Below are 14,074 nucleotides of genomic sequence, written 5' to 3'. Positions count from 1 at the left end.
ATAATACTATGGCAAAATGGGGAGACAGAGTGGTATTGGTATGTACTCATATCAAATTGTGGGATTTTGCCCCTTTCTCAGCCTTTGGCAAAAGTGTAGGAGATGGAGGTATGATTGTTGGATAGATGGATGTTAGATAGATAAATTATAGATAGGTACACAGAGAGAAAGATAGGTAAGTAGATAGATAGATAGATAGATAGTGTGTGTGTGTGAGAGAGAGAGAGAGGGGGGAGGGAGGCAGGGAGAGAGGGAGAGAGAGGGCGCAGGAGAGAATAGATAAAATTACAGATAACATCATCATACCTCCTTATTATACAGGTTCTCTTAAAGACATTCTTTCCTGTGAATGATCAATTGATTTATTTGTGATCATTCTTCAGTTGGTGCATTTATCTAACTTTCTACTACTCTCTATTTCTTTCCCATCCCTTTCCCCCGCATCTTCAGAATATATTATTATACATTATAATTCTTTATTTTGTTTCAAGGCAGTAACTTTTAAATTACTCTGGTGTTTAGACCTTCTGTCTCCTCCATTTACCCCCATGCACATCATACATTAGATTATCTTTTTTCTTATCTTGTACAATTGTAAATAATGCGATATTGTGTGGGTACGTGATGGGTTCTGGTCCTGCTGATAGGGCTTTATCTGTGTTTGCATGAATATATTAGGCTGTGTTATGGGAGAGCTGACAACAAGGAGAGCAGGGTAAAATTTATTAAAGTTGTGAAGCACTATGGAAATTTGGGGATATTATTATTGCAGAAAAGATCTGGTTGGCTCTGACTATTTCATTCCCATATATACTCAGTCAGCTATGATCTCTATGCTATTTCTAAAAGCAGTCTTAACTTTATTTTATTTTTATAATACTATTATACAATCAAATAACAGGAACTGAGTGCATGGATAATTCAGACCAGGCTCGTCATTTCAAGTTAGGGCTATATGCCTACCAGTCGAAGTTGGGGAAAAAGTCCTCCTGGCTTTGACATTAACCTATGCTTCTGCAGTTAGCCTGAAAGATCTTCCAAGCTTTCTTGAAGTTTCAAGAAAGCACATCCACCTCTATCTTCAGCTAACTGCCTCCATCTTAAAGAGAGGAGATGACTTCAAAACTGCCTAAAGATTAATGTCTCCCCCAATGTAGTAAAGGCAGCCCCACATCTCTCCAAAGATTGATATCCAAAGAATAATTATTAATTGACCAGAGGAAATTAATAAATACACAAAGAGTAAACTGTCTTCAGTAAAATGAAAATTTAATCAAATTTAATTCCACTCTAGGACTGGCAATTCTTTGTGCTGCCCATTGACCTCTTGTAGTGCAACTCCACCGTGCAGTTCAAAAATCAACTGTAACACTCAATATGAATCAATATGAATATGTTTCTGCATCCCTAATTTTAGACAAATAATTGTCCAAGCTCTTCTTAAAAACTTCACAGTTGGAGCACCCACAACTTCTGGAGGTAAATAATTTCACTGACTAACTGAAAGGAAATTTCTCCTTTCTAGGGCCAGGTTTCAGTGTGTTTGATTATTGACTATTAAAAAGGATATGATCTTTATAAATTCCCTTCTCCAAGGTTCTATCTAGCTCTATCTAAAGTTCTATCATCTACATTTAAGACTCTAAAGTCTATAATCTACACCAGGGATGTCAAACTCGATTTCACTGAGGGCTGCATCAGGCTTGTGGTTACCTGGGGGGAGGGCTGGTGGGCATAGCTGGGGTAGGTGTGGTCTGGTAGTCACAGCCAATTGGGTGAGTGTTGCTGGGATGGACATGGCCAGCTCAACTTTGCTCACTTTGGGTGCACCTGTGGTGCCCCGGGTAGTGGGTGGATCCATTATCTCCAGCATGCACCCAGGGAGTGGTGTCCCCACACCAGGGTGTGGGGACACCACTCCAGGGTGGCCCAGCAGATATAAGGCTAACTGTGTTCCAGCCCGGATGGTCATCACCAAAGTTTAGATCAAAGTTTAGATCAAAGTTTAAATCAGTGCCTGGCCGGCCTGGCCAGGCTGGTCCGTTGCTGTTTCCAGGGCAGCCGCATGGGGCAGATCTAACCACATCATGGGCCAGACCTGGCCCTTGAGTTTGACACCCCTGAATCTATATCTATCTAATTGGTTAAGACCACCAATTTACTTCCCCTGACCAACTCTTTCAAACTTCCTGATTTAAAGCTACAGAAAATTAAATGGAAGTTAATAAGCAAAACAAACAAACAAAAATGAAACAAGATACAAAACCTCCTAGCAACATCTACATACCACACAGATTCTTTAGGAACTACAGGTATTACTTTGGAGGTGTGCTCACTTGCTGAAAAAAAAATCTATAAAATTAAACTGGGGATCATAGGAAAATCCTAGAACAAGGTTTCCTAACCTGGTTAGCCTTCATGATATGCGGACTTCAGAATTCTCAAATCAATTGTGCTCACTGGAGAATTGTGGGAGTTGAAGTTTACATAGGTTTGGGAAATAGTTAGAAGAATGACATGAAATTTTCAACAGTTTGCTCCTACTCGATCGGAATTTTATGATTCAGTGCCCTTATCTTGAGAAATGTGACATGTTCTCAAAACTTTGACTTTCATATCTGTCAGTCCAATGGGCAAAAGCCCATTGGACTGACAAATGTCAAACTATTAGGTCAAATGAACCTTTTGTGTGTGCAGCATCATTACTGTGGCATTGTGCCTATATGAAATATAACATCTGACAAGTACTTTTTTTCAGATAAAGGGACTAAGACTGCAAGAGACCTAATCGCTGCTTAGAAAAGTGAATTATTGCATTGATGCCTAAGAAGATTGTCCACCAACTGGCTACACCTGACAAATTTTATCAAGCAATTTCCTTAACTGGAAAGTCTTAAACTTTACAGTTATGATTTCACCACTCAAGTATTCCTCAAATGCAAAATCTCTCTTGTATTATGCTGCATTCATAGAATTCTTTTGTTTGCATTATCTAGCTGACCCCATTATCTTGTATTGCCAAGATATTGAACATGTTTGACATTTTAGCTGATTACTTCTCCAGAATTAAGCAGAAAGCAGGGCAACATTCCAAAGTTCCTTTCAGTGTGAAAGCTAATTATATAAATGCTTGGAACAGCACTTTCTTTTGGGATGTTAAAGTGCTTTTATTAGATTGTTCCCCTGTCCTTTTTAAATTTATTATTGGACACTTATAAATGGTGTAACCTGAAAAGTTTTTTCCCCCTCCCACACACTTGCACATACTTCTGCATCAGGCCCAAACTGTGTAAAGCACACCTGGGTTTATTGCAGATAAGGGAGAGGAAAAAATGTTTGTGAGAGGAGTATAGGGGTCTTGTCTCAGTATAGTATGAAACACTTCCAAAACCCACAGTGTTTTGTTTCTGGCAAACCATGTAAATTCATGTAGTTTCATTTTCAAAATTCAGTCATATCCTCCAAATCTAAGATATTTGCCTTTATTTCGTTCTTCTATTTCTAATAACTTACTCCTAATCAAGGGCAGGAATTCACTGTAAAAAAGATCTGAAAGTAAACAACATTCCAGTTTTATATTGTGAAGCAGTAAAACAATAAATGGCATAGACTGAAGATGATCAGAGGAGATATGGCTTATCTTTGGTCCAAAGGTGCTTTTTCCAAAAGGCAACTGGACTGCCTTGTTTTTTTCCTTTGAAAACATTTCACTTCTCATCCAAGAAGCTTCTTCAATTCTAACTTCAGTTCAGTTCTCACTTCTTTGGTTAGAACTGATGATGCATCTTGGATAAGAAGTGAAATATTTTCAAAGGAAAAAAACAAGAAAGTCCTGTTGCCTTTTGGAAAAAGCACCTTTGGGTCAACCATGACCCGGATGATTGCGAATCTTCATAGACATGACTTATCTTTGCGTAAGAAGAGTTAAACCCACTATGCTATTTTGTTGTGAATCACAACAGGATCTGCATCATAGGACAAAACACACTAAACAACAGTAATTTGGGATTCAATTATGGTCGAAAGTCAAGGACTACCTGTAACTGACATTTTTTTCAGTCAAAACTGGGCAAAACCACGATGTAAGTATGAAGATGTCAACCTGTTCAAGCAAAACATTCAAACTAAATGCCGTTTGCAAACCAATAGAGAAATTCTGTCTTGACAAGTTCTGATATCAACCATGTTGATCAAACTCATATGAAGTTTGAACTTTGTATTTGTGGCCTTGTTCACACCCTAAGCATTTCTACAGTGTTTAACTTCAAAAAAAGGGTTAAAATATTTTAAAATCTGATATTTTGATAGTGAATTTTTTTTTTAGAAAATACACATTGAAATACTGCTTTAAATATAAATATTTATATTGACTTGTAATCATATTGTTCAAGCAGAAGAAATATATTCCCTGTACTAAAGTGAGTTATGCAAATGATTCCTGTCACATGCCAGGGAAATCAGGAGATTCCGGCAGTTCAAATGAGTATAAAGATTTATTGCAGGCTTAAACTCTCTAGAAGAATCTGAGCTACTAACGGTCAAAGCAAATTGGAGGTAGATAAGAGTCAATGCAATGAAGGTGGGCTTAGATCTCTTACGGGTATGCAGAAACTTGTGACTAATGACATCTTTGACCCTTCCCTCAGACTCAGCGTATAGTTACTTTTCCTTTGATTAGAGAAATATGGATCAATGATGACATCTTGTCCAAAAAAATGGACATTGGGTACATAACTTTCATTTCTGAATAGTACACGCCAAACATTGTGTTCTATAAAATAAATAGGCCTGTGTTATATTTATCCTTGCTATAATCATAATTATTTCTAAGATAATAGCATTTATTTTTGTGAACTTGATAGCACTTTTCATAAAATGCTGTTATGGATAACAGAAAATCAAATATATTAATTTATATCCAGATGGGGATAGGTAAGGTAATTTGGCATGGCTTATTAATGAATAATAAAAGCGAGAGCCAGAAAAGCTTTAAATAGATCACTTAAGGCATCAGCATTAAGTATTAACAAGAACTGAAGACATTTGAACACATGAATTGAATACTTTATGATGAACAACCCAATACATTTGATAACAGAAATGTGATAATAGAAAATTATGATAATAGATAAAAGTATTAGGTAATATTTTTTGATATCCTCAGGAGGAAAACTGCTCTCTATAATTTAATTTTAGAGAGAATACTGACATTTTGGATATTTTATTTATTTAGCAAATTTATACAGTGCCTCATCTCACAAAATGTGATTTTTGCCCCTTATAAATGTAACAACAATTAAAACTATATAACAATTCAGGACACATCAACCAAAAATAAAAGCGAAAATAAAAAAAATAAAGGTATGAGAGGCATGAAAATCCCGAAGTTTTCCCCATAATAGAAGAAGAACAGTGCTTTAACTTCATACAAATGATCCTTGGAGGAAAAAAACCTCAGTTTCAGGGTTTTCTGAAAGGCTAGCAGGTATGGGGCTAATCCCCACCTTAGGCGGGAATGATGTCCCAGAGGTTGGGGGCACAGAAGAAAAAGTGCATGTCCTGGATTCCCAACAGATAGTACTCCTTAAGAGGCAGAACTTAAAGCTTAACTCTTCTACTTGACCTGAAATATTTCCCTTAATATTTCCCTTAAATAATCTAGTTCCAAGCCACATAAGATTTTAAACTTCAAATTGGTGTCTTGAATTGCACCCAGAATCAAACCATCAGCCAATGCAACTTGAGGAACAGAGCAGGGGTGAAATTCAAAAATTTTCCTGACCGGCTCTGTGGACTTGGCTGTGGGTATGGTTTGGTATAATAATAATAACAACCAGGGGCGATTGGGGTGATTTTTTACCTATTCAAATCGTCCCTACCACCTCTCCTGAGGTGGGCCAAGGTGGTTGAATTTCACCCCTGGAGCAGAGGTGTAATGTGTGCTATGCTAGGGAACACATAATTGTCTATATAGTTGTATTCTCACCACTGAAGCTTCTGGATGCTCTTTAGGAGTAGCCACTTATAGAATGAGCTATAGTAATCCATTATGGAGATGACCAGGGCATGAATGACAGTGAGTGACTGTCTTATGGTCCAAGAAGGATGCAGTTGGCACACAGCATGAAGCACTTCAAAGGCCTGCCTAGTCACTACTTACTGCTTCTCAAGCAGGAGTTATGAATTTGGGGGTGGAGAACCCAGATTGTGCACAGTCTATCTAGGGGTAACACAACTCCATCTAGTATCAAAGATGTTAAAACTCCAATCCAGAAGGCCCTAAAATCCAGAGCTACTCTGTCTTGTCAGGATTCAGCTGAAGCCTATTGTTCCTCATCCAGACCATCATAATTAGTGGACACTGTGACAAGATATCATAATTTGCCAAGGGCAGAGATGTATAAGTTGGTATCATCAGTACACTGATTGAATTTCACTCCATGGTAATGGATGATCTCATCCAGTGGCTCCTTATAGATGTTACATAGAGAGTATTGAACTCTGCAGGAGTCCACATAGTAGGGCTGATGATTGGCCTCATAGAAAGAAAGTGAATCAGTACTATGCTGCCCACTCTCTACTCACTGAGCCCATTCATGGTTGATGATATCAAAAGCTGCCAAAAAGTTAAGAAGAGCAAGGACAGACATATTACCCTTGTCCCTCTCCTAATGGAGATCATTCAAAAAGGCAATCCATGCTGTCTGTCCCATAGTGCTACAATTAATAGAATAAGCATGCATTACCGCCATTCACAACATTTCAGTACCACTGAGAGGTAAACTCCGATTAAAAGACCGTGAATGTTGTTTACTTATGTATCCACTCCTATAACCAAGAGTCTTGACTGTACATGTCCATTTTTAGTACACCTTACACAGGGATAGATTAAAAAAATAGGGGTTTTATATGATGTTATTTGACTAGCTTTCAAATAGGACTGCTACCTTCAACTCAGATTGTTCCTTATAACATTTGTCATCTCATGGTTGCTTTGTCAAACTACGCTCCATTATTTTTTTTTTCACCACCTTCTCTCCTTAGGTTGATGGAATATTATGTTTGGCTGACATTCTTACAGATAGTATACATTCCCAAGCTACTCATGCTGAAGCAGCTGCAGTAATAGCCCAGATCACATCTCCTCAGCTCACTTTCACTCAGCATCTCAACAGCTTTCTGGAGAACATGGAAGAAATTGTCACCGGGCTTCTCCGTATGTATATCCATGAAAACTTCATGTTTGAATGTTGTTAAGGTGCAGAAGGCTTTGGAAATTTTTAGACTAATTACCACATGCTATGTGTGATATGTTAATCGTGTAATTGTTCTTTCAACTCACATCATTTTTCTCGCTTTTTCATTCCCTCCCCTTCCTATTCTGGGTCAGTTAATTGAGTTTAAACATGCAATTGAGTTTAAACATGCTTGTGATAAACACATGTCTATCATCTGATAAAAACAAAAAGTTAAAAATAATAAATTAAAAAGAAAACAACAAGAAGGAAAAACCCTCAAAGGGCCTTTTTCTGCTGTCAGTTTTCTATATTTTTGTTTTAGAGAGCCTTCCTCAATTGACATGCTGATCTTAGCAGGAATATTTCTACTGATTGGGAGAATTTTCAAATATTCTAATCTCAGATTGCTTAGGAAAGGGGTGAAGAACTGTTCTTAATCAAAGTCCTTTTTTCATTGTTCCTTAGCTTCTATCTTAACAGAATAACAGAGTTGGAAGAGACCTTGGATCAGGGGTCGGATTCTACCGGTTCGCACCTATTCACTAGAACCAGTTGTTAATATTCTAAGCAGTTCGGAGAACCGGTTGTTAGAAGAAATTACTGGCCTAATCCTATAAGGAAGGCAGGAAGGAAACATTCTGGGGTTGCTTACAGAAACTGCCTCTTCATTAACCTTATTACATTCTTGGCAGGACTAGACTTCTGTGTCAGGAACTTCTCTGGAGTTTTTTTCCCCCTCCTTTGCTGGTACTTTGCTTGTGTGGAGTGACCATTCAAAGTTACAATGGCACTAAAAAAAGTGACTTATGACCGTTTTTCACACTTACAACTGTTGCAGTATTCCCACAGTCATGAGAGGCCAGGCGAGGAGATGCGAGCCTCGCTGTGAGTAATATTGAGTTGGCCACGCCCAGCCAATAACATGACCACCAAGCTACACCCACCAACTTAGCCACACCCATAGAACCAGTTGTTAAAAAAATTGAATCCCACCCCTGGCTTGGAGTTCTTCTGGTCCAACTCCCAGCTCAAGCAGGAAACTCTTATACCATTCCAGTGGCTGTCCAGTCTCTTCTTAAAAGCTTCCAGTGATGGAGCACCCACAACTTCTGAAGACAAGCCCTTCCACTGTAAAATTGTTCTCACCATTAGGAAACCATTAAGTTGCTTCTCTCCTTGACTAGTTCTGTCCATTGTTTCTTTTCTTGCCTTCTGATACTTTGGAAAATAGATTTATTTATTTTATTTATTTATTTGATTTCTCAATTGCTTACAAGATAATAGGTATAAGTATATACATAGTTATGAATACATGAAATGGGTACATTTAAGAAAAATAAAAGAAACAACAGGACAGAGACGGTAGGCACGTTGGTGCGCTTATGCACGCCCCCTACAGACCACTTAGGAAAGGGGTGAGGTCAAGAGTAGACAGTCTAAGGTTAAAGTTTTTGGGGTTTGGGGAAGAAACCAGAGAGTCAGGTAGAGTATTCCAGACATTGACCACTTTGTTGCTGAAGTCGTATTTCCTGCAATCAAGTTTGGTGCGGTTAACCTTGAGTTTGTATCTATTGTCTGCACTTGTGTTGTTATGGTTAAAGCTGAAGTATTCATTGACAGGTAAGTCATTGCAATGTATGATTTTATATACCATACTTAGATCAGACCGAAGACGGTGTAATTCAAGGTTTTCTAGGTCTAGAATTTCAAGTCTGGTGGCATAAGGTATTCTACAACGAGTAGAGGAGTGGAGAACTCTTCTTGTGAAATATTTCTGGACTTTCTCAACTAATATCAGATACGTAATGTGGGTTCCAGACCGATGAGCTGTATTCGAGTATTGGTCTAGCAAATGTTTTGTATGCTCCAGTTAGTAGTGTGATATTACCAGAGAAAAAGCTATGTAGGATTAGGTTAACAACTCTTAATGCCTTTTTGGCTATGTAGTTACAGTGGGCTCTAGCACTTAGATCATTAGAGATGAGTATTCCAAGGTCCTTTACAGAGCTTGGATCATCAACAAGATCTTGACTATTCAGCTTGTATTTTATTTTCTGATTTTTTTTGCCAATATGTAAGACAGAGCATTTATTTGTTGAGATTTGAAGTTGCCATTTGTTTGACCATTCTGATACATAGTCAAGATCTTTTTGAAGGGTAGCAGTATTGTCTGTGATATTGAACAGCTTTACATCATCAGCGAAAAAACGTAATTGCTCTTAATATGATCACAGAGGTTATTTATGTAGAGTATGAAGAGAGTTGGTCCTAGAACACTGCCTTGGGGGACACCACTATTGAAAGGTACAGAATTTGATAGGATGCTCCCAATTTTGACCATTTGTTGTCTGTTTGACAGGAATGCTTCTATCCAGTTATGCAGTTGTCCAGAGATACCATAAGATTTTAGTTTTAGGAGTAGTTTGTCGTGTACCGCTGAATCAAAGGCTTTAGAGAAGTCTATGTAGATTGTGTTGATTGCTTTGCCCTGATCGAGTTGTGTAGTCCATATGTTTTTGCAGTGTAAGAGTTGAAGATTACAGGATAGTTTTTTTCCTGAAACCAAATTGTTTATTGGAGAGTAGGTTGTTTGTCTCTAAGTGGAGGATAATGGATTGGTTAATAATTGATTCCATGACTTTACAAGTGACGCAACATAAGGAAATTGGTCTGTAATTTTCAACTAGGCTGGGGTCTCCCTTTTTGAAGATGGGGATGACCATGGCTCATGACCATAGGTTAGGCAAGGAGCTGGTCCTGAAAGATTTTTCAAAGATTATGCTTAGAGGTTCATCTATGGCAGTGGATAGCTTTTTAAAGAAGTAGGCACATATTCCATCCGGTCCAATAGATAGAGATGGTTTTAGATTGCATAGCGCTTTTTCAACATTGCCTTCTGTAAAATCAATACGTATTAGATCATTGTAGTTGTCTGTGGTTCGACTAGGAAATACTGGGCATGATCCATTGCTGTTTACAAATACAGAGCCGAAGAATGTGTTAAAGAGGTTCGCTTTAATGGTGTCATTGTTGCAGTCTTTACCATTAGGTCCTATCAGGACCTTGTTTCTTTTAGTTTGTTGTTTACAAAATTGTAAAAAGCGCGGGTAGAATTGGTGCATAGAAGGTTTTCCTTTTGTTTAATGTGATAATTGGTGCATTCAGTCTTTATGTGGTGGCATAAATTTTTGTATCGGCTTTTGAAATTGGCAACGTGACCAGATTTGTTTTTCTGCCAGAGTGATCTCTTTTTGGATTGAAGTTTCCTTATTGTTATGGGTAATCTGTGTTTTGTTTTTGTTTTGGGAGTTGTTGTTGGTACATATAGTTTTATGACTCTTTTGACTTCAAGTAAAAATATGTTGTAATGGTCTTCAACAGTATTGCATCCAGTGAATAGAGATTGCCAATCAAGGGATGAGAGATCGTTGTCTATAAGATCATAGCTGCCTTTTTTGAAGTTATAATTGGGAATTACATCATTGTGATGATTTTTGTGTGCGCGTATGTTGAGACAAAAGTCAATCATATTGTGGTCACTGCTGGAAAAGGGTTCTTTAGTTTGTATTCCGTAAATTGAATTCAAACTATTGCAGAAGATGAGATCGAGGCAGTTGTTTAGTCTAGTGTTGTTGGTTACTAGTTGTTCCAGTCCCAGATTTGTAACAGCATTGTAGAAGGTTGCGTGTATGGGTTCAGTTGTACATTCATTTAGGGTCCAGTCAATATGAGGTAGATTGAAGTCACCAAGAAAGATAAAAGCGTGTGGGCAGGATGCTGCCCATGTTAGTAGTGTATTTAGCTTGTTTACATGTTGACCCTGTCTTCTTTGTGGCAGCCCCTCAAATTTTGGAACACTGTTATTGTGTTGCTCCTAGTCCTTCTTTTTACTAGACTATACATACACAGCGTATCTTTAGCTGTGATGCCTCTTTCTTAGAGATACTGGATTCAGAGCAAAAGTGATATGATGCCTCTTCCTTCCTTCCTTCCTTCCTTCCTTCCTTCCTTCCTTCCTTCCTTCCTTCCTTCCTTCCTTCCTTCCTTCCTTCCTTCCTTCCTTCCTTCCTTCCTTCCTTCCTATAGTGTTTCATATACTCCTATATGTATTCCATATATAATAACATGGATAATATCTCCACCCCACTATCTTTTTGGTTATCATAATGATGTTTTCTCGCTGTATTCCTTTTTCATTGTTTATTTTATTGTACTATTATTTTACCTTTGTTTGCACTCCTTTCGTTGACTTTCTTTTTATTATTGTAAGCCAGCTAGACTAGCCCCATGGTGTGATAGGTGGCAAATAAATTAAACAAATAATAGTTTCTGATTAAATAAGAAGCCCTATCCAGGATTCAAACAGTAGAAATGGTCACGGTGTAAATTACCTGAGATAAGGTACTCTTGGTGTTGGCATCCCAATTCTGAGATTGTGTTCTTAAGAAGGCCCAATTGACCCCTATGATATAAAGATTTAGATGAGAAGCACAGTGTAGCTTTGAAGATCTAAGTTGGTGCTGGAACTCACTTTTAAGACCTATATTTTTTTCTGTTAAAACTGGTTGGAAACAGATTGTATGTACAGTACATCAAGTCCAAAGTCACTTTTTCTTCTGTGGAAAGCTTGCCCTATGTTTGGATTTTGACACTACATCAGCCACCCACATGCTTTGCCAGCTCCCCTTTCTCTCTCTCAAAATAATGGAGTTCCAAAATTGGAGGAAATGAAATTATATGATTGTTACAAGTGAAATTGGGAGGTTAGATCTTTCTTTCTTTTTTTTTTTCTCATGGTGGACATTAGTTTCTGCTCTCAAATGAATTTAAATCATTTCAATTCCTCTTGGCTTCTAGATATCCTCTATAGCAGGGGTGTCAAACTGTTGGCCCGTGGGCTGAATGCATCACATGCAGGCCACACCCACCCCAGTTTGGCAAAGGGAAAAAACGTAATGATATGTCAAATGACAGCAACTGGACACCTGTGTTCTATAGTGTTGCAGTCTGTATCACATAAATGTTATTAAGGATGCCACAAAATTGGTGGCACACTTTCTGGCAAAAATTGCCACCCAGTGGATACTTCCTGTCTATAGATAGGAAGAAAGTTTCAGTTTTGTTTGCTTATGTTAAAGGCCACGTTTTACCTGGGGGAAAAAAAACCTGCTGAAATATAGATGAAATCAACAGGAATGAAAATATTGTTTTTTAAAAAATATTTTTTTTATTTATGCCCAAATTTAAAATACAAAATAGAAGAAAAATAATCAAATACAAAAAAACAACAACCAAACAACATATAGAAAATAATAATAATAATAAGCATACAACAACAAATAACAAATATATTAACATTAAAATGTCCCACCCATTAAATATTAAAATTTTCAGCATCCTGGTGGAATGCTGAAAAAAATAACTGAAATACCTCATGGATTCAGATAATCAGAGTTGGAAGGGACCTTGTAGATCATCTAGTCCAACCCCCCACCCAAGTGGGAGACCTTACACCATTTCTGACGAATGGCAGTCCAATCTCTTCTTGAAAGTCTCAAGTGATGGCGTTTCCACAACTTCCGAGGGCAAGCTGTTCCATTGGTTGATTGTTCTCACTGTCAGAAAGTTTCTGCTTATTTCCAGGTTAAATCTCTCCTTGTTCAGTTTCCATCCATTATGCCTTGTTTGGCCTACAAGTGCTTTAGAAAATCACTTGACCCCTTCCTCCCTGGGGCAGCCCCTCAGATATTGGAAGACCATTATCAAAAAAAAATCAGAAAATAAAATACAAGCTGAATAGTCAAGATCTTGTTGATGATCCAAGCTCTGTAAAGGACCTTGGAATACTCACCTCTAATGATCTAAGTGCTAGTGCCCACTGCAACTACATAGCCAAAAAGGCATTAAGAGTTGTTAACCTAATCTTACGTAGCTTTTTCTCTGGTAATATCACACTACTAACTAGAGCATACAAAACATTTGCTAGACCAATACTCGAATACAGCTCATCAGTCTGGAACCCACATTACGTATCTGATATTAGCACAATTGAGAAAGTCCAGAAATATTTCACAAGAAGAGTTCTCCACTCCTCTACTCGTTGTAGAATACCTTATGCCACCAGACTTGAAATTCTAGAACTAGAAAACCTTGAATTACGCCGTCTTCGGTCTGATTTAAGCATGGTATATAAAATCATACATTGCAATGTCCTACCTGTCAATGAATACTTCAGCTTCAACCATAACAACACAAGAGCACACAACAGATACAAACTCAAGGTTAACCGCACCAAGCTTGACTGCAGGAAATACGACTTTAGCAACAGAGTGGTCAATGTCTGGAATACTCTACCCGACTCTGTAGTTTCTTCCCCAAACCCCAAAAACTTTAACCTTAGACTGTCTACTATTGACCTCACCCCTTTCCTAAGAGGTCTGTAGGGGGTGTGCATAAGCGCACCAACGTGCCTACCGTCCCTGTCCTATTGTTTCTTTTATTTTTCTTTTATTTTTCTTATATGTACTCATTTCATGTATTCATCATTATGTATACACTTTTACTTATCTCGTAAACAATTGACAAATAAATAAATAAATAAAAATAAAAATAAATGTCTCCCCTGGTCCTTCTCTTTACTAGGCTAGCCAAGCCCAGTTCCTCCAAGCATTTGTTGTATGTTTTAGCCTCCAGTCCCCTAATCATCCTGGTTGTCTCTGTACTTTTTCTACAGTCTCAACATCTTTTTTATGATGTGGTGAACAAAACTGGATGCAGTATTCTAGGTGTGGTCTTACTAAGGCTTTATAGAGTGGTATTAGTACTTCCCTTGATCT

General features: G+C 37.9%; 1 protein-coding gene across 2 annotated transcripts in view; it reads left to right on the top strand.

Moving 5' to 3' along the window:
* INSC (INSC spindle orientation adaptor protein) overlaps nt 1-14,074 on the top strand; it is a 152,392-nt gene that overhangs the window by 116,532 nt on the left and 21,786 nt on the right. For both annotated transcript variants that reach the window (XM_087921051.1, XM_087921052.1), the window contains exon 8: nt 7,045-7,216. In XM_087921051.1, coding sequence (XP_087777177.1) covers nt 7,045-7,216 — 172 coding nt within the window. The remainder of the gene's footprint in view (nt 1-7,044; nt 7,217-14,074) is intronic.

Source organism: Pseudonaja textilis, chromosome 1 (assembly GCF_049901715.1).
Source record: "Pseudonaja textilis isolate UNSWEBS1 chromosome 1, rPseTex1.2, whole genome shotgun sequence".
NCBI lineage: Eukaryota > Metazoa > Chordata > Lepidosauria > Squamata > Elapidae > Pseudonaja > Pseudonaja textilis.
Note: the sequence above shows the minus strand (reverse complement) of the source record. Positions and strands in the feature narration are given on the sequence as shown.